At 59.7% G+C, this 23,692-nt stretch overlaps 3 protein-coding genes across 5 annotated transcripts; 2 read left to right on the top strand and 1 right to left on the bottom strand.

Annotated features, from left to right (window-relative positions):
- The first annotated feature begins 252 nt into the window (after window positions 1–252).
- CDHR2 (cadherin related family member 2) lies at window positions 253–10,435 on the top strand. 3 transcript variants are annotated; one of them, XM_064671849.1, is made up of 32 exons: window positions 253–354; window positions 799–857; window positions 1,228–1,293; window positions 1,386–1,528; window positions 1,778–1,831; window positions 2,045–2,134; window positions 2,811–2,900; window positions 3,234–3,356; window positions 3,434–3,577; window positions 3,723–3,798; window positions 3,994–4,100; window positions 4,174–4,404; window positions 4,492–4,647; window positions 4,873–5,037; window positions 5,305–5,366; window positions 5,460–5,700; window positions 5,801–6,037; window positions 6,287–6,356; window positions 6,444–7,058; window positions 7,317–7,388; window positions 7,662–7,711; window positions 7,822–7,973; window positions 8,169–8,271; window positions 8,347–8,435; window positions 8,676–8,750; window positions 8,864–8,941; window positions 9,022–9,082; window positions 9,191–9,315; window positions 9,476–9,589; window positions 9,768–9,845; window positions 9,950–10,010; window positions 10,224–10,435. In XM_064671849.1, the coding sequence occupies exons 1-32, from the start codon at window positions 263–265 to the stop codon at window positions 10,338–10,340; spliced, it is 3,996 nt and encodes a 1,331-aa protein (XP_064527919.1). In that variant the 5' UTR covers window positions 253–262; the 3' UTR covers window positions 10,341–10,435. The 3 variants fall into 3 exon arrangements, with proteins under 3 accessions (XP_064527919.1, XP_064527920.1, XP_064527918.1); XM_064671848.1 differs by having other exon boundaries at window positions 255–354; window positions 10,221–10,435; XM_064671850.1 differs by lacking the exons at window positions 9,022–9,082; window positions 9,191–9,315; window positions 9,476–9,589; ... (1 more) ...; window positions 9,950–10,010; window positions 10,224–10,435 and having other exon boundaries at window positions 254–354; window positions 8,676–8,760; window positions 8,877–8,941.
- A 219-nt stretch (window positions 10,436–10,654) lies between these two features.
- Window positions 10,655–15,844, bottom strand: GPRIN1 (G protein regulated inducer of neurite outgrowth 1). Its single transcript, XM_064671869.1, has 2 exons — window positions 15,750–15,844; window positions 10,655–13,895 (listed from the first exon to the last, which is right to left on the bottom strand). Exons 1-2 carry the CDS (start codon window positions 15,782–15,784, stop codon window positions 12,473–12,475), a joined length of 1,458 nt encoding a protein of 485 aa, XP_064527939.1. The 5' UTR covers window positions 15,785–15,844; the 3' UTR covers window positions 10,655–12,472.
- LOC135422832 (uncharacterized) lies at window positions 15,767–23,070 on the top strand. The gene is made up of 5 exons (XM_064672338.1): window positions 15,767–15,854; window positions 18,656–18,736; window positions 19,215–20,633; window positions 21,387–21,674; window positions 21,849–23,070. Exons 3-5 carry the CDS (start codon window positions 20,295–20,297, stop codon window positions 22,083–22,085), a joined length of 864 nt encoding a protein of 287 aa, XP_064528408.1. The 5' UTR covers window positions 15,767–15,854; window positions 18,656–18,736; window positions 19,215–20,294; the 3' UTR covers window positions 22,086–23,070.
- The last annotated feature ends 622 nt before the right edge of the window (window positions 23,071–23,692 follow it).

Genomic DNA, 23,692 nt, shown 5'->3' with positions numbered 1-23,692 from the left:
GGCATTTCCCCAGCCTCTCTTTGGTCTCCTGGTGTGCTTTGGGATCCCTCTGCATCCCTGCAGGCTCTGCACCCCTTCTGGGAGCCAGAGTCCCATGGGCACAGGTTGAGGTGTCTGAATCCTGAGGGACATCACCCAGTATGGGGACCTGGGGGGCTGGTGATGGGGATTGAGCATGGGGCTGGGCTGAGTGGGAACGGCAGGATGACCACAAGGAATAAGGAAGATGAGAGAGGGATTTCTCACCCCTTAATTGCAGTTAATGATTGGCGAATGTGTTTACTGCAGGAGGCAAAGGTCTGGCGGCGTCAGGATGCAAGTGCAGAGGCAACATCCCCAGCGACGGGGCCACAGGTAAGGGATGACAGCCCCAGCCCCTACGGGCATCACGGCCCATTGCGGGGGGGGGGAGGGCATGTCTGTTGGCTGTGGGGCTGCCCACAGCCCATGGCACAAGGAGGGAGACCCCACAGTGGTGCCACGGGTTGCTCTCGAACTCCCAGCACTGCTTGGGGCAGCCACATTGGGCGTGAGCAATGGAGCCTCCAGCTAGGAGGCTCCTGGAGTCCCCAGGCACACTCACGGTCCCCAGTACTTGGAGGTCAATCCTGCGCCCCCGTTCCATGTCCCCAGGGAGCCTGTGCCCAGGGGTGTGGGATGGAGCCTGGTGCTTGGTCACCAGCCCAGCTCAGCAGAGGGACTGTCCACACCAACACCCCTCCTGCCCCAATGACTGCTCCCCAGGAGGGATTTGGGGGGGCAGCCCTCAGCCTCTTGTTCTCTGTTGTGTGCCCACAGGATTCCTGGCAGGATGGGATGGCACTCGCTGGTACTGCTCCCCTTCCTCCTGGCAACAGGTAAGGACTCTTCTTGGCATCTGGCATGGATGGGTAGGAGGTCATGGAGCTGCTTTCAGCCCCCAACATTCCTTCTGAATTCCCTGAGAGCAGCTGGGACCCCAAAACAGCTGTTCACCCCACTGGAGAACCAAGTGTAACTTTGTTGCCCTGGGACAGGGCAGGGCTGGGCAGTGGGGAGAACATCCAGCATGGGAGCTGCAGCTGGAAGACAAGCGTGGTCTGGAGGTGTGGGAGGAGCACAAGGAGATGAGGGGTGGTGGGTTCCCCTGCCTTCCCTGGAGACCCAAACCATGGCCAGGAGCTGGGGCTGGAGATAAGTAGGTGCTGCCAGATGTGGGGCTGCTGGCAGAGCTCCTACTCCTTGTAGTTTCAGGCAACACAGTCCCCATCTTCAACATGAGCCTTGTTTACGTGCCTGAGGACCTGGAGTTGGGTGAGTAGGGGCAGTCTCAGGAAGGCCCTGGATTGCAGGAAGAGCGGCCGGGGGGTTCCTCAGACAGGAGCTGACACTGCCTGTGCCCCCAGGCCAGTTTGCTTTCCAGCTGAAGGCTTATGACCTAGACAAGGACGACATCCTCACCTATGGAATCAGAGGGACAGATTCCTTCTACTTCTCTGTCGATCCCAGTTCAGGCAATGTGACGCTGAGGAATTACCTGGACCGCGAGGTGTGGGCAGAGATGGGACAGATGTCCCTGCCTGACTGGGGGTTTGGGGTGACGGGGACAGAGGGCAGAGCCATGAATCCTGTGGGAGAGCTGCTCATGGCAGTACCGTGTGTCACTCCCTGGCCCCGAAACCCAGCTCCCGGGGGGAGAGTTGTCTGGGAGGAGCATCCCACACAGAGGTTGGGGCTCAGCCATCCAGGGATTGAGCTTCACCTGGCCCTGACCGAGTCCTGCCTTGTGTCCCCTCAGCTCCAGGCCAGGCTCACCATCACTGCCACAGTGTCTGATGGTGTAAATAATGAGGTAAGTGCTGGGGCATGGGCTAAGTGTCTGCAGTGGGAGGGTACAGGGTCTCAACAGGGCCACGGACAAGGCTCAGTGGGAAGGGGACTAGAAGTGGGTGGGTGATGCTGGCTGGCTTCAGAGCCAGGGTGGACATAGGGTGCCAGAACTGCATGAAGCTCTGCTGGCCACCATCTCCCATACCCATCCTATGTGCTCTCTGATACCCGATAGGTCTCCCAAATACTCCCCATCATCGTGGAGGACCGTAATGACAATGCCCCGGTCTTCTGGAACGTGCCGTATAACGCCTTCATCCCCGAGGTACCTTCCTGGGACCTCCTGGCTCCCACAGGCAGGAGGGCAGGGGTGCTGGGTGGCTCCTGTGGGATGGGTGTGCCAGCACTGGGACAACAGTGTGCTGGGAGCTGTGTGACCCCACACCTGGGCGTAACAGTGCACCAGGAACCCTGTGACCCCACACCTGGGTGTAACAGTGCACCAGGAACCCTGTGACCCCACACCTGGGCATTTGGTGATGGTGTGCCTGGGCGTGGGGCGATGGTGCAGCCAGCACCTGGGAGTGCTCCATGCTGGGGCAATTCCCTGTGGGTGCTTCTGTGTCACCCTGAGGCGCTGACACATGGCTGGGACTCTGCCCTTGCAGCTTCCAATCAGGGTGTGCCCGAGCTGACTCTCATCCCAGGACAGGGTGACATTGGATCAGGGTGCAGATGGGGTGTGGGGCTGAGTCTGGCCCTGTCCCGCAATTCCAGGACTGGGGTGCAGCCCCTGCTCCCAAGGAGCCCCAAGGAGGGTGGCAGGGGGATCCAGCCTCTGCCCAGCTTGAACAAGGGCAGCATCTTGTCCGTGTGTGTCCCACGGCACTGGGCAGTGCCTGCAGCCCTGTTGGGTCAGAGCACCCCAGAGCAGGGCTGGCAGGGACTGGGCCCAGCATCACTTCCCCTGCTCTCCCACCATCACTTCCCTGTGTGCCCAGAACTCAACACTGCACAGCATCATCTACAACGTGTTTGCCAATGACAGCGACACTGGGAACGCCTCCAGAGTCAGCTACAGCATCGAGGAGGTGAGCACAGTGCACTGTGGGGTAGGGCATGCCAGACCCAAACCCCACTGCTGAGCCACTCCTGGGCCACCCCCTTGGGGCTGAGGTGTTGGGGGACCCAGCCAGGGCAGCCCCATGTCCCTGGGGGAGCAGGAGGGTCTCAGGTTAGGACCAGGTTGTATGTCTGGCTCTACACCCACTGGACAACCAGTGCAAGGTGCTGAATTTGCAGGCTGGGGATGAGCCAGGTGGTAGGGGGTCAAGCCTGGCAGAAGTATGGAGGTTGAGCCCCCATCTCTGCTGGCACACCTCTGCTCCCTGCCTTAGTGACACAGGGTGATGTCCCATGCCCAGGTGATCCCAGACAGCATGGAGAATCGCCAGCTCTTCTACATCCTGCCCAATGGGAGTGTGGTGCTCAATGGTTCACTGGACTATGCCAAGAACACCTTCTACCAGATCAAGATTCGTGCCGAGGTGGGGACCAGCTGGGCCAGGGGTATAGGGCTGCCAGGTAAGGGGGCTTTGGGACTTACAGGTGCTCTGCTCCCCAGGATGGCGGGGGATTGCTGCACAACAATTGGATCGTCCAGCAGAGCTTCACCTATCTGTCCCTGACCATTGAAGACGTGCCCAACCTGGACCCGCGGTTCCTCAACGAGCCCTACTCAGGCTCTGTGCCTGAGAACTGCCCCCTGGTCAGGAGCCTGCCTGCCCCAATCTCATGTCTCTGCCCCTGGCCCTCCCTGGGGGCTCTGACACCCTGACCTCTGGTCTGGGCCACCAGGCATGGGGGCAGCTGGAGATGACATAGGTCCTGCCCTGATGGCCATGTCCCCACAGGGCACCACTGTGCTGGCCGTCACCGCCTTGGACAGAGACACAGGGGTGAATGATGAAATCTTCTACAGCATCACCAGTGAGTGATGGGGCATGATGGGATGGGGAAGTGATGAGCAGTGGCAAGGTGGGATGGGCAGGAGGGGTGGTCAGGCAGCAAGGAGACTGGTTCTGGGCACCCAGGTGCTGCCAGTCTGCCCTGCTGTCAGAGAGAGAGGGCCACGCCTGCCTTTCTGAGTGGCTGCCACTGGTTGCTGCTGTCCCCTTGTCCTAGATTCCAGCGTCCCCTTTGCTATCAATGCCACAACGGGCACCATCACTGTGAGTGAGCCCCTGGACCGGGAGCAGCTGCCAAGTGAGGAAGTGCTGCTGAACGTCACGGTAAGTAGGAGGCAGCAAGGGGAAACCCATCCTTTCCCTGGGCCCCTTCAACCCACTCTCTCCTCTTGCCCAGGCACGTGAGAAGAACCTGGACATCTACGGCAAGGTGGCCCAGACCAGTACCCTGGTGACAGTCACAGTGACTGATATCAATGACAACAAGCCCCAGTTCTACAACTGCTCCCTCTCCAGCTGCAACTTCTCTGCCAGTGTCCAGGACAACTTCAGAGGCAGCATTATAGAGCACTCCTCCACCAGGCTGCCTGTGTCCAACCTCAGCATTGTTGCCCATGACCCAGATAAGGTAGGACTCTGTCCATGGGGCTGGGCCAGGGTGCAGGTGTCTTTCCTGGCTGCACCACCCACCCTCACTCCTGTCTCTCCCTGGCAGGGCATCAACAGCAGTTTTAAGCTGAGCCTGCAGGGTCCAAATGCCAGCGCCTTCGATGTGTCCCCTGAAATGATCGTGGGCACAGGGGAGGTCCAGATCCTGGTGCACGACCCATCCTTAGTGGACTACGAGATAAGCCATGTCATGGTGGTGCAGGTGGGACTTGTAGGTCTGGCTTGTCATGGAGGCAGTTTCTGCTCCCTGCAAATGCCAGGGCACAGAGTGGACATAGCCCTTCTCCTGCAGGGTTCAGGAGTCAAAGCAGAACATGGCTCTGCCCTGGCAGCTTGTTTGGTGCGGGGCAGCTGGACTGGAGTGTGACAGGTCTCTCTGTAATGTTTGGGGACCCATGTGAGACACAGTGCCTTCTCAATCCTGCAGATCATTGCTAATGACACGGGGAACCCCACAGACTGCTGCTCCACGGCCACCGTGACCATTGACCTTATTGACACCAATGACCACATCCCTGAGTTCCCCCAGAGCACCTACAACCTGAGCGTGATGGAGCACAGCCCTGAAGGCACCATCATCTCAACCATCACGGTCAGCAGCTGGGCAGGGAGCAGACACAGCTTACAGCCCCAAAGCAGGGCCCTGGGCAATTCTAGTGCAGCTTGCACTGAGGGCACTGGTCTCTCCATGCACACAGGAAGGAGTCAGTGCCAGCAGGCACACAGGGTGTGGGACCTCTTGCCTATCAGGGCCGCATTTTTGGGGTGCTCGCTGCCAGCAGTCGTTGTCTCAGACTCAACACTCCTCTGGGAGCTGAAACAGATTGACCAAATGGTCAGTCAGTCTTCTGTCTTTTAGGCCTACGATCCAGACAGCGGTGTGTGGGGTCAGATCACCTATCGGCTGCTCCCGGACGACATGTACGTAAGGGCACAGCCAACCATGACTGGGGCATCGTCCTGGCGAGGGGGCTTCAGGCCTGAGCCCCGGTGATGGCTCTGTGTATGCCATAGCCTTAAAATCTTCACGGTGGACAACATGACTGGGACACTGCTGGTGAAGGATGGGAAGTTGCTGGACCGGGAGACTCGCTCTGTCTACTATGCCACCCTCCAGGCCAGGGATGGGGGCGGCCAGGTGGGCACTACGTTGCTGGAGATCACCTTGCTGGATATCAATGACAATGCGCCCGTTATCATTGGCTCCTACTTCATCTCAGTGGAAGAGGGGCAGAACATCAGTACACAGATCCAGGTATTTATCAGTAGAGGTGGAGGGGCTGACATGGCTGTCGGAGAGGAGGGACTGTCTCCAAGGTGTCCAAGAACCCCATTCCAACCGGTGACCTTTTCAGGCCATTGACAACGATGAGCCTGGCAACCCCAACAGCGAATTGGGCTTCAGGATCTTGACAGGACCGTTCAGCAACAACTTTACCATCGATGCAGACACAGGTGAGATGCACAGCAAGGAGCCGCTGGACCGTGAGGCTGTGGAAGATGAGCGGGGACAGATGGTGGTAACAGTGGAGGTGTATGACCACGGTGAGCCGCAGCAGAGCACCTCAGTGAACGTCACCATCACTGTGGGGGTGAGCCCTGGGCACAAGCAGGGACATGCTGGGGCAGGCTGGGGCTTGGAACTGAGATGGATGGGCAGGGCAGAGGCACTGTGTCCCCAGGCTTTCTGTGCGGGAAGAGTGAATAGTTGATGCAGGGAGGCAGTAGAGGGCTTGTGTAGCTCTTGCCTGTGGGTGGGCAGGTGCCTACACTCCTGTCCCCAGCCTGCTGTGGGGAACTATGTTTCCTGAAAGGGCTACAACCAGGGTTTTTTCCTGCAGGACCTGAATGACAACGTTCCCATGTTCCTCAACCAGTCCTATGAGTTCTCAGTCTTTGAAGACTCTCCAGGTAAAAGTTGTATGGCCAGGCTTGTGGGACCAGTAGTGGCCCTGAGTCAGTGCCTGCTGCCCACTGAGTGTGTATCTCCACCTTCAGGGTCCTCCGTGGGTGAGGTGAATGCCACAGATGCCGACCGGACAGAGATCAATTCCCGCATTTCATTCCTACTTGAGAGGACCAGTGGCTCCAGCAACTTCTTGATCCGCTCATCCCGCCTGGGGCCAGGGAACTACAGCGGTGATCTGTCCGTAGACCCTGACGTGCCCCTGGACTATGACACCTTGCAGCAGAAGTTCTTCTCCTTGGAAGTAGTGGCAGAGAACACGGCTGCAGACAACGTAGGAGACAAGGCCAACGTCTCGGTGGTGGTCCACATCCTAGACGTCAATGACGAGTCCCCCACCGTCCTGCCAGACTCACTACAGGACGTGACCGTGTCCGAGAACGGGACGCAGCTGGGTGTGGTCCACACGCTGAACGCCTCCGACCCAGACACCAACCACTCACTGGTCTTCGAGGGGCTGGCAGTCACCTGCTTCAAGGGTGACAGCAGTGCTGGGGATGTGTGCAGGGACTGGTTTGTGCTGGCACCCAATGGCTCACTGCTGGTGAACAGCTCGGACATCGATTACGAGGTGTGTGACAGAGTCCTGCTCACACTGCGGGCTGAGGACCTGTACACTGAGAAGGGCAACCGCTACAGCCAGAACGGTAGGGCCCCCTTCTCTGCTCCTTCCACCACCACTGGGAATGGTTGGCGGTGGGACCTGCCTCTCCCACCTCCCAGGAGAAGCTGTGGGGAGAAGGACAGGAGCTGGACAGTTTGGTTATGGGGGAGGGTGTCCCCAGCTCTCTTGATTCCTGCTGCAGGAACCTGAGCCTGCTGGGAGTTAAGGGCTCCTGAGGAAAGCAGAGGAGGGTGCTGCAGGGCTGTTGGTGATTGGGGCTCTGCTTTTGGGACATTTGCAGAAACCCTGAGGATCCTCATTGCTGATGTGAATGACAACGCACCGGTCTTCCAGGCCATCTCAGAGACCTTTGGTGAGCAGTCAGGGGTGGTTCATCCCATGGGCTACTCACTGCACCCACACGTGCTCTGCCACACTCACTGGCAGCAAGGACCTTCCCCCAGCCTGGAGCAGGGCTGTGAGCGGTGCAGGGACCAGGCTGGGATTACTCAGTGTTTTCCGTGAAGGCTGTGGGGTCAAGGGTACTGGGGAGTGCTTGGATCCCCGGGGCTGTGTGGGCATGGGGTCTGCAGCAAGTCTGGCTTCACACCAGCATGACTGCACCATCCCTCTCTGTCCCTGGCAGTGGTTGTTCCTGAAATCTCCCCTGTGGGCCTGCAAGTGGCTACCGTGAAGGTGAGGAGCTGCCTCTGTCAGTCAGTCAGTTGAGCCTTGCTTACCTATCCCCACTGGGGGCAGGTGGTGGCCATTCCCACCCATGCTCCTGCCACACTCTGTCCCTGCAGGCCACAGATGCTGACTCGGGGCTGGGGGGAGCCATCACCTTCTCAATTGTCAGCGTGGTGCTCTTGGAGGACAACGGGGTCAGCCGGCCCTTTGAAAACCTCTTCATGGTGGACGCAGTGCTCGACCAGGGGGTTTACATTGGGAGCATCAAGTGAGGCCATGGGTCTGGGCTCGGGTGGGGGGATGTGGCTGAGCTCCGCCTGCTGCAGGGCCAGCACAGGCCGGAAAGGGGACAAAGCCATCCTGCGGTCCTGCTCTGGACATGGAGGCAGGATGGAGCTTGAAGGATGGCAGTGCCATCGCAGGGACCAGCCCAGCAGGATTGCCGATGTCCCTGTCCTCACAGGGTGGCCAGCAACCTCGATGAATCACTGAAGGGGCAGTACCAGGTGACGGTGGAGGCTCGGGACGGCGAGGCACCGGTGCACTCAGCACAGACTGTGCTGAATGTGAGTTCACCCCCTCACACCCTGGGACACCCTGCGCCCTGCCCAGCCCCGCTCACCCCCACTCTCCACACACAGATCTTCACAGTGGACAATTCCTACCGCGTTCGCCTCCAGTTCTTGTCAACGGTGGAAGAAGTCCAGAGTAACTCCGAAAGTATCAAATTGTAAGGGGTGCCAGGCTGGGGCTGGGGGTGCACGGCTGTGCAGTGGGAAACATGGATATTCATGGATATTCAGGCCAGGGCCCACTGGTTGTGTCTCCCAGCTTCACGGACTGTGAAGGGGATGGGGCAGGCAGGTTCCCACCAGAGGAGGGGGCTGCAGGGGGTCCAGCTGCTTCCAATGCCCGCAAGTGGAACATCAGGCCACCTGGCCCAGCTTCCCCCTGTGTCTCCTGTTCCTAGGGCCCTGACCAGCGTGACCAAAGCAGCAGTTTATGTGGTGGCAATCCGAACCATGGAGAGCACCCGTGACACCAGGTGAGTGGTGGTGGGGAAAAAGACACTGTGGTGGCATTTGGGGGGTCACCCTGGGGTAGGGCACCATGCCCTGCACCCTGGCACCCCACTCCCCCATCTCTGTTATCCTGCAGGGCGGAAGGCAAGTCAGTGATGGAGGCGTACTTTGTGTACAGCAATGGCACTGCCCTGGATATCAACCAGCTGATCGCGTGAGTGCCAGGGGCTGTGCACAGGCATTGCCACATGCCTGGCCCAGCCCAGCTGCTCATCCCTCCGCTTTCCTTGGCAGACTCATTCAGTCCGACCCAGTGGGCTTGGTTGAGCTGGTGAAACTGGGCCTTGCTGTTATCGTGAGTGGGGCTGGGCAAGGGGCATGGGGAGAGGGCACCAACCCCAGGTGGGGCTAGAAGTGGGGCTCCACTGCCTGGGACTGTGCCCTCACCCCTGCTCTGTGCCAGGGCCCCGGGGAGGTGACAAACCCCACCAGGGAGACGGAGCTGATCGGCATCATCGCAGGGTTGGCAGCATTCCTGCTCATCTTCATACTCATCATGACCCTCGTCTTGGTTCTCACCACCAGGAGGTACCGCACTGCCTGCACCTCCTCCTGCCTCCCCCCACTACCCCCATCCTCACCAGCACCCCCAGACCCATCCCTACCCTCCATCCTGCTCCTGCCCACCCCATCCCATGGCTCAGCTCCCCCCTGCCCCTCTCACCTACCCCATCCCTGGGCTTTGCAGCTACAAGAGGAAGCTGAGTGCGATGAAGGCTCTGAAGGTGGCCACCACGTTCAATCCTGCCACAGCACAGCAGGGAGCCGGCATTCCTGGGACTAACCAGTATAATGCTGAGGGGTGAGTGGGGGGCTCCCTGTAGCAGGAGGGAAGAGCCCAGGCATGTCCCCACACCCAGCAGCCTGCATGGCTCGCTGTCACACCCCTCCCTGCCCGGGGGGACACAGCTGGCCTGGGCTGACCTCAAAGCCCCAGAGCCCCATGGGACAGCACTCACCTGCCACCCATCCCTGACCAGGGCCAACCCCATACTGAACCACCCACTTGATCCCTCACACGACCTGGGCTTCCATGAGGACTCCATCTCTGTGACCAGGTGAGCTCTGTGGGCAAGTCCCGAAGGCCACAGTGCCATCATCCTACACCCCAACTTCTCCAGTGCCTAGGTCCTCTTCTACCCCCACCCTCCACTCTCCACAGCATGAATTCCCTGGATGAAAACACAGTAAATGCACCCGCGGATGATGACTTTGAGGTCAAGGTAGGTGTGCAAAGAGCTGCCAGTGCTCAGCAGGGAGTCCTGACAAGAGCAACCTGCATCCCCTTCTCTCTGCTGTGGCCTCCAGGCTCATGGACCCCTTGTGTCCCTTTCTCTGCATCCCCCTGACAGCCCTCAGCTCCTGGGAAGGCCAACTGTCCCTCTTCCCCCTCTCTGTCCCCCATCCCCTCTGACCATGCTCTCCTCCTGCAGCAGGTCAAAGTGCGGCCAACAGACCCCACTGACAAGGAGGTGCTGGTGGCTGCCCTGAACCTGAAGGAGCCCACCGAAGCAGTGTACATCAACACCACCTTCACCACCACGGACTTGTGAGCGGGCTCACAGGGTGCAGCAGGGCTGGAGCGGGACTCAGGCAGCTGCTTTGGTGATGATGTGTTCAGTGTCTGGCAATAAACCTGTTCCAGAGAGGTCATGGTGTTGTGTGGCCATCAGCCCATCTGCCTGGGGGGCTCAGTCAGCTTGAAGTCATCTCTCCTGGCATGAAGTGCTGGGTTTGTGCCAGGCTGATGCCAGAGGGGCACTGTGGGGGCCAGCCTGGCTTCTTGTCCCCCGGACCCTTCCCCAGGCTGCCCCACTGGCCCCTCTCAGCCCCAAGGGAGGGAGGTGCAGGCAGCGCCATGCAGAGATTTGTGTAAGGTTTTATTACCCAACATCCATATCGACAGATTGGTCCTCCCGCCCCTTCCTCCCCCCCACCTCCCCCAAAAGAAACGAAGAGGAAAAAAAGAAGAAAATAGGTGCTGAAGCTGTAGCGCTGGTGTGCCACAGCTTGGCAGTGTAGGGCTGGAGGTGGGCACAGACTGGGGTAGGGTGGGATACCCCAGGGCTACTGGTCTTCCTGGCATGGCCATGGCACCACTCCCAAAGCTCAAGGCACTGAGCAGAGCCAGGTCCTGGTGAGTATCATGGCATGGAGTGGGCACTTGCCATGGCCCTGGCTGCCAGCTGGCACTTCAGCAAGCCTTTTGCAGCCCCCCAGGAACAAAACCAAGTCCAGGATGTACAACGTGGGTTTGGAGGGGCAAGACTTGACCCTTAATGAGGGAAAAAGGCTGCACTGGTGACCCTGGCACCTCGAGCCCTCTTGCACCTCTGCTCAGAGGGGATGGTGCAGCTTCCCAAGCACCCCCAAGCAGCCTCCTGCCCATCAGGTGCTGCAGCACTGTGGAGCTGGTCCTCGGTATGGGGCCAGGCTGGGGGGACCAGGATCTGTGTCTCAGCAGGACACTGCGGTGCTGCCGGCCACAGGGATGCTGACCCAGCCACAGGAATGCTCACCCCTGCAGGCTGACTCTTCACTCCAAATGCTCTTCAGCCCAGCAGAGCACAAGCAAAGTAGGAACAGTGTTTGAAAAGAGGGTCTCGGCCCCGCAGGCCACTGGGAAAGAGGTGGCTTCAGGCAGGACACACACGGCTGAAAGTGTCTCTTAAAAAGCTCCAAAAATGCAAACACAGTTCAATAAAAGCCCCCCTCCCCCCAGCCTGTAAAACCCCAGCCGTAAAAAGTGGCAGCGCTTTGCAGTCGTTGCATCCTCAGCTGCTGTCAGAGAAGAGCGGCCAGTGGGGCTGAAGGAACCCACACAGGGACATGTGCCCGTGTCCCCAGCACGTGGGACATCTCTGGCACCACGAGGGCAGCTGGACAGGCCTGGCAGCAGGGCAGCTTCATCTTCACCACCAGCTGTGGTGAGGATGTGCCCTGGGCTCCAATGGTCACTTTCAGGCAGGCCAAGTAAGGGGGCCATGGAAACAGACTCCCCACTGCCTCCAGCCACGGCAACAGGGATGAGCAGCTCTCCATCACAGGCATGGCTGGCCTCAGTCTCTCTCATTTGAGATCTGTCACAGCTCCAGGGCACCCATGACACAGCAGTGGGGCAGAGAGGACAGGGCTGTTGAGGGGCTGGTGCCTGCCCTGGGCAGCCATGGGGACCCACACATGCATGGCCATGGGCTGGCCAGAGCATGGCCAAGCCCTGGGCAGGCAAAGCGATGGCAGGGTGATGCACCAGTGTCTCTCCAGCACGGGAAGTGATGCTGCTGCCTGAGGTGCCAGAGCTCATGGGAGTCAGCAGCACCCACCTTGAGTCATCTCTAGACCTGTGCCACAGGCAGGAGATGCACAGGAGCAGCTGCCTCCATCTGGAAGGAGCCACGTGCTTCCTCATGCTGAAAAAAGCCACCAAACACAGAGACAGGGCACCAGCCTCACGTTCTGGGGCACCTCCACAGGGCTACACTCATGGGGGGACCCCAGGCTGGCAGGAGGGACCCCAGCAAAGGAGATACCTTGCCCCAGCATGCAGTGCTCCATCACCACCTGCCTCAGCCCCAGGAGCCCCACACACTGGCACCAGGTGTCTCAGGACACTGGGGCAGGGACCCATTTTCACTCGCCCAGAGAAGCCCCGTGGCACCCCCACCCTGCCAGCATGGGCAGCGACTCACTCCATGGCGGGGCCAGTGCGGGAGCAGCACCGGGGCCGCCGGACGTTTTGCAGCAGAGCCCGAAAGACACTGGGCTGCCTCTTGGCCTCACCTTTGCGGGGGCCTCCCTTGACGGAGCCGGTGCGGGTGTTCTGTGGGGTCACCACCACCTGCCGCCCATGCTCCTCGATCTGCTTCTCCAGGTGCTTCTGGATGGCCATGCCCAGCACCTCCACCTCCATGGAGGCCCCGTACACCTCCCACGTCATCCCCTTCTCATCCCAGCTCACCTCCCGGATGGGTTCCGGAGCCTCCTCCACCACCTCTGCCACCGTCCCCTTCACCTGCACCTCAGGATACGAAGTCTGTGGGGACTTGGCCAGTGGCGTCATTGGCCCAGTGGCCACTGAGCGGGTCTCCACAGGCATGGACACCTGCATCTCTGCGTCCTTCTTGGAGGGCTCCAGGCGTGGGGCTGCAGAGCCCATCTCTCTCTTGGGGAAGGTGAAGGCAGCAGCCCCCCCTGGGGGACTCATGGGGCTCAAGGCCACTGACACCAGGGACACACGGTTGTCCACTTGCGTCCCCATGTCCTGTGTCCCGGCGTCCTGCGGTGGGGTCACCTCAAAGGAGTAGGACTCGCAGAGCTGCTTGGCTGTTTGGGGCTGCTGGCTGCTTCCAGCACCTGCACTCTGGGACGAGCTCTGTTCGGCTTTGCCCTGGCCCAGGGTGGTGGAGCTCGGTTCTGTCTTGCTTTGGCCCCCGTTCCCCACAGTGCTGGTGCTGTGGGGGTCTGCTGTGCCTCCCTGGGGATGCTTGGGAGCCTCACTTCTGTTCAGCTGGGGTGCAGCACCCAGGGATATCCCTGTGCCACCCTGAGGCTGCTCCTGGCTTGGCAGCTCAGCTGTCCCAGTGCCTGCAGTGGGCTCCACAAATGCCACACGTTTGGCTGGAGCTGGCGCACTTCCCATGTCCTTGCTGGTCGCCTTGAGGCAGGGATCAGGCAGGGGGGAAGCGGGGGCTGCGTTCTCCTTCTGGGCATTGGGGACCCCCATCCCTGTGGGACCACAGGCAGGGGCAGTGCCACTTGGTCCCCCACAGCTTGCTGTTGTTACTGCCACACTCTGCTCTGTGCCAGTGTTCCGGAGGAGCATGCCAGGAGCTGGTCCTGTTGGTGATGGCACCTTCTCTGCTGCTGAGCCCGACGTGGTGGCCTGGGCCTCTGACTCAGCCACGCAGCAGGTCCTCATGGCCTGGGCTCCTGTGGCACAACCGGAGCCGGGCAGGCACTCACCTGCCGGTGAGCAGCCGGGGGAGGTGGCACTGGGGTCGCAGGTGTCCTCGGTCCCGGCCTGGCGACTCAGCACCTGCAGCCCCTCGGGCTCCTTAGCACTGCCCATGCCCAGGGAAGGCTTCTCCCATGCTAGTCCCACCGTGGGTCTGCAAGAGAGAGGATGGGGCAGTGAGGAGGAAGCAGCACATGGACCCCCAGTCCACCTCAACTGCCAACTGATTTTCTCTGTGCCGCCCATGACAACAGGTTGGGCGGCCGCCCAGAGCACTCACTGTCCCTGGCACAGCCTATGTGGTGGCACCCAGTGCCTGGCCATACAGGAAGGGAGGAATGGTGTTGGCTGCCTACCGTAAAAGTCAGCCTTCTCTCAGCACAGCTGGACCAGGAGCAGGATCCAGGCGCTGCTGTGGCTGTCAGAGTGGGGAACACAGTGCAGACACCCCTGTGGAGAGAGCAGCAGCTGGAGTTTGGCCCTGGACGCCAGGCTGAGAGCCCAGGGGGGCTTGGCAGCCCCCCCTGTCCGTGGGGAGCTGGGTGCAGCAGGGGGTGAGAGTGAGCTGGGTCTGGGGTACAAGGGGGGCTATAGGGCAGGGCAGAAGCACGGGGCAGCCCAAGCTCTTCCCTCCACTTGCCAAGAGCAGTGTCCCTAGAGCTGGGAGTGACATGTGTCCCCGGCCACGGGAACCCCCAGCTCAGCATCCACACGCCATGCCGAGGGTTACTGAGCTCCCGGCCGTGCCACACATAAGGGGAACACAGTCCAGTCTCACCCAACAGTTCCCAAACCCTTCCTGGCTCCATGAAGCAGAATCAGGGTGGGAAGCCCCGAGCTTTCCGGGAGCCCCCCAGCCCTGCCAGTGCCAGTGAGTCCTTGTGGAGCTGGGAGCACATGCATCCTGCAGCCGTGGAGCATTCCACGCCTCTGGACACGGCCACTCATGGGTCCCGGAGAAGGTAGAGCCGAGCGGACACAGCCGGAGCCGAGCGAGTCCCCACAAAGGGAGGCGGCAGGCAGGAGCAGGAACCAGGCAGGCACAGACCCCTCCCAGCAGAGCCAGGCCCAGAAGCCACGACCCCCGCCCCGTCTGCAGGTTCCCACGCAGCACCCCGATCCCCGCGGGGTCGTGCCGCCCGCACCCCGAGCTGCCTCGACAGCATCCCGCTCCCGCAGGGCTGTGGCGCCGTGCCCGGCACTGATGCTCCACGGAGGAGCTGCGAGCCCCCGGCACACGCGTGTGCACACGCACGGGCACGCACACGCCAGCACATGGCCACGGGCACACCCGCACGCACGGACACGCGTGTGCACGCCCCGGCCCCGCTTCCCCGGCCGAGCCTCGCACAAAGCCGCCCCCGAGGCAGTCCCGGCCGGGGGAGGCCGACCCGTCCGCGCCGCCGCCGCCCGCCCCGTACCGGCACCGGCACCCCCGGGCGGGGGTGGGCTGCGGCGCCGGGACGGGCGGCGGCAGCGCCCGGCCCGACCCCGCCATGTGCGCCCCGGGGCCGCGGTACCTGCGGCGGATCCTCCCGCCCGGTGCCGTCCTGTCCGGTGCCGTCCGGTGCCGTCCCGTCCGGTCCCGCTCGGCTCGGCTCGGCGCGGCGGCGGCAGCGGCGAGCATGCGTGGGGCGGTGGCGGCGGGGGCGGTACCGTGCCCCGGGCCGCTCCCCCCCGGCTGCCGCCCGCCCCGGCGCCCCCGGCAGCAGTGGGGAGGCGAGGGACAGGCGTGGAGGTCCCGGCACACCGCATCCCTCCCAGTGTCATCGCTGTCACTCCCACCGGCCCGCCTTGGGAGCCCCCCATCGCCGCACAGCCCCCCCCCCTCGGCACCCAAAGCATCAACACCCCGCGTGTCCCAGGGGCGAGCACCCCGGCACCCCGCGTTGCACCCGGGCACAGCAGGACATATGGTCGGGACCGGACGGTTCAGGGGGTCCCCAACCCTTAGGGTAGGTCCCATGGGTGGGGGGCACAGCGACACTGAGCACAGTCCCCCTCCTACCTGGTGATGGAGACGACCGCTTCCCTCGCGGGCATCACCGGGGAGGGGGCTGCACCCCAATTAGCCCGAGGGACCGGGACAACGTGCCACCGCGGCGGGATGGAGGTGGGTTCCCGCGTACCCCTCGCCCGAGGGTGGGGGAGGATGGGGAGGGAAGAACGGCCCCGTCTCGCTCCCGGCAGCGCTTGCCTCTGCTCCCGGGCTCAGGCTTTGTCTAACTCCTTCCCACGCACTCCCGCTCGCGCTGCGGGGGGGAAGGCGGCCTGCTCGCCTCGCTTGTATCCCTGCATCCTCCCCAAAACCCTCCAGCATCCCCCCCAAACCCTCTCCTGCCCTTCGTCACCCTATAGGATCAGGGTCCCCTCCGTGACCCGGGGATGTCAATACAGACAAGAACAATAGATCTATAGGGCTTGGGGGGGGCATGTGCTAAGGTTAGACGGTGTTCTCCATCCTGTGGTTAACATAAGCATCCGTCTCCCATCCCTATAGATCTATAGGGTAAGGCTGGTTCTAGGGGAGCTGGCACACCTGGTTGCTTGGAGACAAGGGAGATTGAAAATGCTTCTTTCAGTAAACAGCCAGGCTGGAACAAAACCCTGAAGGCTAAAAATAGGGAAGCGGGATATGGAAATTAAATAAAATTTAATTCTCTCTCCCTGGGGCAGAGTGAGGCACCTCCATGTCAGCACTGGGCACCCCAATAGATGGCTGGAGTGACTGAGTTGGGGGTGTATCACTGCACCAATCAATGTGTCCCCTCCTCTAGGTGTCTGTCCCCACCCTGGGTCCTGCGTGCTGGTCCCAGTTCTGTAGCATTGACTGGGCCCAATTGCCCACCTGCAATGAAGTGGGAACGGGGTGTGGGGCATAAGTAGGGGCTTACATCCCGTGCTGTCCTGTGTGGGATTAGACCCAATCCTGGGCACAAGGACCAGACCCAATCCCATCCAAGGGACACCATGGACTGGGGCAAGTCCTGGCAGAGGAGGAGACAAACGACCCCTGGCCCCTGGCTGGGATTTTGCCGCAGGCAGGAGGCTGCTGGGTCTCATCCTGCTGCCATTTGCTTCCACCTGCTGCTCTCAGCTCCATCGGCAGCGGCTCTCCCCATCCCCATCGGCATCTTGCCACCCAGCATGTCCATGTCCCAGGGGGCAGGGGTTGGTCGCGGCGATCATCCTCCCCTCCCTGCAGGCAGCCTTCATCCCAGGCTGGCTGCCTCCTCCTCCTCCTCTCCCCGCCCGGGCACTTCGGGGCTGGCAGGAAAACAATAGCGAGGAGGATGAGTAAGATGGTCCCCATTGCCTTGGCAACGCACTCCCGCGCTGCCGGCTCGGGAGGAGCCAGGCAGCTGCCTGAAAAGCGCGTTCTCCCTCGGCGGAGGGGGTGCTGGCGCAGGTAGCACGGCACCCCCTCCCCGGGCGCCATGGCCCACCTCCCACGCCGCACGGGCAGCGCCACGTGAACGCACACCGGGCTCCCCCACAGCCGCCGGCGCCCGCACACGCCGGAGCGAGCAGACACACGCGCCCGGTACACGGATCAGCCCGGGCTGGGCTCCACCGCGTCTGGCTCCCCAGTGCCCCGTTGGGCCAGGGAGCTGTGGAACACAGCTGGCAGGGTTTGGCTGGGAATGTGACTCCTCCAGCGCTGCCCTGGTGGGAAGGTGATGGGTTTCCCTCGGCCGCTCGCAGCCACGTCACCTTCACACACGGCTGCCCACGGTATCGGCAGGCAGAGGTGCCAGTACCAGGGCTGGTGGGGTGCTGGCAAATGGCAGAGGCAAGGGATGCCTGGGGGCATCAGGCTCCCAGCCCTGGCCACATGCTATCCTGTGGGCCATGACATCAGCAGGAGTACCCTCAGCATGTCCAAGCTGTGAGTGCCATGTGATGATGGGGACATCAGCTGGAGATCCAAAAGCACCAAGCACCCTAAAAACAGCACTGTTTTCCCAGACACCTTGGTGTGGACGTGCTGGGGGAAGGAGTATCTGATCCCTGCCAGCACCCTCTGTTCCAGATGCTCCAAAACACAGCCCCTGCCTTAGCCTTGTGGAGTGGGAGGACACTGTGTCTGGGACACCACAGCCTGGTGGCCGAGCACATCATCCGGGATACTCCTGAATACAGACAGAGATATGGCCCCAGGACCAGCTGGGGGGCAGAGGCAGGGACAGAGGCACAGGGAGGCCCAGCCTTGCCAGCTGCTTTGTGCCACTGAGAGGCATGAGCTCTGTGCCTGAGCATGGCATCAATCAACCAGAGCTGGGTGGGGAACAGCCCAGTCACACGCCCAGCCTCTCAGCACAGGATGAGGGGAAGCTCTGAGAAAGAACCAACACAAAGAATCATAGAATCATGGAATGTTTTATGTTGGAAGGGACCTTAAAGATCATTCAATTTCAACCCCAGTGCCATGGGACTGGGACACCTTTCACTAGACTAAGTTACTCCAAGCCCCATCCTACCTGGCCTTGAACACTTCCAGGGATGAGGCAGCCACAACTTCTCTGAGCAACCTGTTCCACTGCCTCACCACCCTTTACAGTAAAGAATTTCTTACTAGTATCTAATTCAAACTTGACCTCTTCAGTTTAAAGGCATTCCCTCTATCACTCCATGTCCTTGTCCAAAGTCCCTTTCCAGCTCTCTTGGAGCCCCTTTAGGTACTGGAAGGGGCTCTAAGGTCTCTGTGGAATCTTCTCTTCTCCAGGCTGAACAGCCCCAGCTCTCCCAGCCTGTCTCCATAGTAGAGATGCTCCTGCTCTCTGATCATCAATGCAATCATCTATTGTGACTAGATGCTGCTATTTCAGAAGAGTCAAAGCCTTTCCCACAGTGCCTCTGTGCCTTTGTGGTAGAAAGGCAGGGGCTCTTTACTTCTTCTCTCTTCTTTCCCAGGGGTTCATTTCAGCAGATCAATCAATGTTGATGAAGTGAAAGCCCTGGCTGCATTAACAACACAAAAATGCACCGTAGTGGGTAAGTACAAGGGGAACATAAAGCACATGGTGACTTGGGCATTGGGAAGGGGCTATGAGACAGAAAAGCTCATTAGATGCTGTGAAAATCAGAAGGGCTTCAGAAGTGCAGGATGTTTCTCTGGGCACTGATGTGTGAGGGCAAGTCTCGCTATAGAACATGCCACTGGCAGCCCGGAATGTTCATGTTAATCAGGAAGTGTCAAGCATTGTGCCTCTCAGATGCAGTCGCTGTGCCTGGGTTGTCATGGATTCAGCTCTGGCTGGTGGCATTTGTGATAGACTCAGGGTGCATATCCTGTCCTGCCTTCAGCTCCACTCTGCAGAGGCCACATGGCATAGTGGGGACCCATGTGTGCTGTGGGGAAGCGGTGGTCCCTTGCCACCAACAAGATCACAAGTGCCATAGTCACTTCCTCCCTCTGTGGAGCAGGTGAGCTGGCAGAGAACATCTGTCTGCCTTACCCGGTCTTTTCCAGATGTTCCTTTTGGTGTTGCCATGGCAGGTGTGAGGATCAATCCAAGGAAATACTAAGTGAGTTCACTTCTCTCGTTTCCCTGCCGACAGCCCATAATTCACGCTCCATTTGCACAGCCCTCCCTCTCTCTGCATATCACAGCGATGCCTCTGATGAGTGGGGGGAGACGTTTGTAGTGAGTAACACTTGCCCAGAGACTGTGAAAAGCAGCTCGGGGCGGGGAGAGGGGGGTGAACTCTGGTTTATGGGTCGGTGCATCTGGCCAGAGACAAGCTGAAGGAGGCTGGTGTAGGGATGCTCCCGCCACTGCCTGCTGTGCTGGGGGAAGGGGCAAATCATCAAGAGCTTGGAAGGGCAGGGAGCAAAGGGAGCAGGAGTTCACATATCTCTTTTTTTCGATCCAGGGACCCCAGCTGCTGTGAATAAACTCCCTGGAGTCATCAGGCAGGGCAGGGCAGCTGCTGGATGCTGTACTGTGGCTCTGTGATTTTTCCTGGGGCCTCAGTAACAACTGTGTTTTGTTGCTCTTGTGCAGGAACATGAGCTGGAGAAAATAATGAGGCGTTTTACTGTAGAAAAGGCCAAGAAGGAGTTTGTAGGTGAGAGTTTTGCCCCAGCTCTGTAAACAGTGTTTGCTGGCAGTCAGGGGAGCAGGCAGCAGATACCTGGCCAGGCAAGCAGAGAGGTTGCCGTTCCACCACTGCCTGTCACTGCCCCAGTGCTCTGCTGTCCCTTCACCACTTTGCCTGCACACTGTGAATTTGGAGTAGAGAGAGCCTCAGGCTGGTCCTACTGCTGGGCAGGGGTCTCAGTGGGCTTTTTCCTCCATTCCTGCTGGCCTGCTCAGACTCAGGGAGGAAGTGAAAGTCTCTTCTGCCTAAGCATATGATAGAGAGCTCAGTGGGTGCTGATCACAAGGCAAAGACGTCTACATTCCCTCTTGAAAGGGACAAGGCAGCAAAGACCTCGTGAAAGCCAAAGCCATTCATACCTTAGGGAAGCTGAGGAGGCCCTGGGGTATGGGCAGCACCACACATTGGTCAGGGGACTCCTCGGTGTGCCCAGGGCCTTAATCAGCCCATGGAAATCACTTGGCCGCACACATGCTTTGGTTGGAGCACAGCAATCAATGGATATGACACATTTTTGTACCTCCCGCCTGGGATTGACGTGCTGGCCACTGATGTCAGTACTGGGGAGTGGGAGATGTCCTGGATAGCAGATACCTGCACCCACACATTGGGGTACCAGGTAAGCTCTGACAGTGCCAGTTTGGGCCCAAGAGCTCAGTGGAACTCTGAGGGTACAGACCCCTCCAAGGAAGGACCTTCCCTCCCTTTCTTCAGCCCAGGTCCAGCTCACAACTGTGGTGAGGTGCTTCCCCCTGCTGTAACTCCAGGAGCTCCTGCTCTCGGCCAGGCACTGCTGCCCTGATCCATTGCCTGCAGCTGCCCATTCCTGAGGCCATTGCTCTCTGCCAGGGTGGAATAAACTGGAAGCCACAGAGCTGAAGTCCTGCCTGCAGCTGCAACTCTGTGTTTTCCTCCAAGCCCTCACTCTCCAAAGCAGCTCCTTGCCCTAGGGAGGACACTTTGAACTGAGGTTGAACCTTGAGCTGCTGCCCACAGTGGCCTCAGGAACAGCCCTGCCTTTGCTCATCCCTTTCCTTTCCACACATCTGTATGCTTCACTGATGTGGCAGAGAACAAGACAGCTGAAGTTCCTCAGCTACTGTATATAGTTTTGCTGAGTTTTGGGGCTGGGTTTGTGGTGTCAGTGTTGTTTTTAGAAGCTGTATCAAGCTGGTAAGTGCTTTGGGGCAGAGAGTGCAAAGCCCTCTGTCCTCATAAGGAGAGCTGAGCTCTCCCATGGCCCTGCCCTGTGCTGATGCTGTGGCAGCTGATCACACCCCCTCAGTGTGAGATGCAGAATTGTGCCTGGATGCTGCGTGGTGCCCACCAAGGGACTGTGTTTCTCACTGGAGCTGTGTTCTTTCGGGATTGGTTCTTAGGAACTGAACAGCATGCCGTGCTTGGAACATCGCGTCCAGGAGCTCTGAAGGTGATGAAGACAGGCTGAGCTGGAAGATGAGCTGGAAGCCCTTATCCCATAGGCTCTGCCTTTCACAACCCTCTCATTGGCCGAGGAGATCTCCGCCCTGCCAGGCCCTAGTCTCCACCCAGCCAAAACATTCACCAAGAATGGCCACACTGGGGTTTCCGTTTGTGCTTCTCAGCTCAGGCTCCTGAGAGGGAGCTATTACCAGCACAGAGGGTCAGATTCAGTGTCTGTCCCCAAAATTTACCTCTCCCCACACCATCTCTGCTCCGTGTTACTTTAGAGCTTCGGCAAAGTGGGCTGCACACCTGCACAACCTGCTGCATCTGTGTAGGGGTCACAGACAGAGCCATTTACAATCCCAGAGGGATCAATCCCAAGGCACTAGAAGACTACAAGCAGGTGAATTGAGCCCAGTCATCCCCATCCCTGTTCTTAAAGGGGTGGTGGTCGGTGCCTGTCTCTGTAACACCCACAGAGAATGTGGCTGGCCCTTGTGTCCCGCTGAGCCCAACTCTGAGGGCAGTGCACAACATCGCTAGGCTGGGACCAGCAGGACTGTCCTGCTCATTCCAGGGCCACAGGACCATAGTTGGCTTCCCAAAAGCATATCCCTATGATAGCAGCATCCTGGAAGTGTGCTGCAACATCTTCATCCCTGCCACTGTTGAGAATCAGCTCAGGAGGGAGAACACACCCTGGTGCAAGCAAAGGTACAGACCAGTTGCGCCACACACTCCCGACAGACCCTGCATGGGCGTGCGAGTGGCAGTAGCGCAGCCAAACCTTAGCTTTAGGAATTCAGCACCCTAGGGAGGTGCCACATCATCGCACTGACATCTTGCTCGCTGTGCTGGAGGGATGGAGCATGAGACAGAGGTGGCGGGTTACACGATTTAGGGTGAAGTAAAGCCCAAGCCCTTCCCTTTGCTGACACAGAGCAAGGATTGTTGGAGTGACCTTGGGCAGCTCTTCTGCATCCTCAGTCTTCATTGCTGTATCAGACCTCCCCCCAGAGCAGAGGAGATGATGCTCTCAAAGGTACTGGGTGTCATGGCGTTGGCACTGAAAATCATGGGCAGCAGAAAAGAGTGAGCAAAACAAGGGACTGGTACAAAAACCAGCTTACCACCACCACTGTATTTAGGACTGTCCTACACCATGGAGCAGTCAGCTGAGGTATCTGAGGGCTCTTTGCCTCACCTATCCCTGCTCTGGGGCCCTTGCCTCACTGCAGAGGCTCTGGGCTGTATTTGAGGGGTGCCCACCCACAGCACCCCATCACCACTCCTCACAGGCCAGCACAAGGCCTGGATTCATCTTCCCGGGACTAGCTTCATGCATTTTGGATAAAGCCTCCTGCTCAGCAGTGTTCCTTGTTGCTGCTGGGTCCCTGTCCCTCTCTCTCTTCCCGTGTTCCCCGTTTCCAGGATTGGTTAGATGAGTCGGGGATGCAGTGTTGGGTGGGGGCTCTTGTGCCTGGTACTTGTACTTTTGGCACTCCCTGCACCCTCCTCGCAGGGACCTCTGCCCCACCTTGTCCCCAGACCCTCCCAGCACACACCGGCCTCACAGTTCTCCTTTCTCTTTGTCTAGAAAATTACAGTCATGACGGCAAGGTACAAGATCTGAACAGAGACCCTGGAGCAGGTGTTCACCACGTACATGAGGTCAGCTGCACCCACCGACACAGCACCTGCCAGAGCTGCCCTGGTGAGGGTCACAATCCTGCTGCGTGGGGAGTGCCCAGGACACTTCGTGCTGCGCCCTGCTGTCTATAAAGGGTTGGTTTGAGCAAGTTCTCTCTCTTCTCTCTGGCTCCCAGCTCTCCTGGGCAGAGAGCTGTCTTCCCCCAGACCCTCTCTGCCCCAGCCCCTTTACAGCCTCTCTGGCACTGAGGGAAGCCATGCTGATGCTGGTTTAGGTCTGCTTGCTTATGGATGGCAGAATTGGACAAGGGAAGAAAAAAAATGCAATTAGTTCCAGGGGACGAGGAAGCCCAGGGAACAGACAGACCCCAAAGAGCTCTCTCAGTCCTAATAACACACGGTGGATGCTATAAGCACTGCTGCAACCAGCACAGGCACGGGGAGCAGAGCCAGGGTGGGGATTTGCAGGCATCAGCAAACCTGTTGTGTGTCCGTGCTGACTGCTGCAGCTTCACTCCTTGCTGGCAAAGCTGGTGAGCCAGCACGGGTAGGGGATCTAATCTGATATTCATGTCACGGAGATTCAGCCCAGCCCCTCACCCCAGCCTGTGCTGTGGTCAAGGGGCTGGAGGCTGGCTGGGGAACTAGGCTGGGTTGTTGGTCCTGCCCCAGGAGAGCTGAAGGCCCAAGGACTGTGCTCTGGGGTGGGTACAGGACCCCCTGCCATGGTGGACATCCCTTAGCAGTGTGTGACACCCGCCTGCCCTTCAG

Source organism: Pseudopipra pipra, chromosome 15 (assembly GCF_036250125.1).
Source record: "Pseudopipra pipra isolate bDixPip1 chromosome 15, bDixPip1.hap1, whole genome shotgun sequence".
NCBI lineage: Eukaryota > Metazoa > Chordata > Aves > Passeriformes > Pipridae > Pseudopipra > Pseudopipra pipra.
The sequence above is the reverse complement of the archived record's forward strand: the minus strand, read 5'-3'. Positions and strand labels throughout refer to the sequence as shown.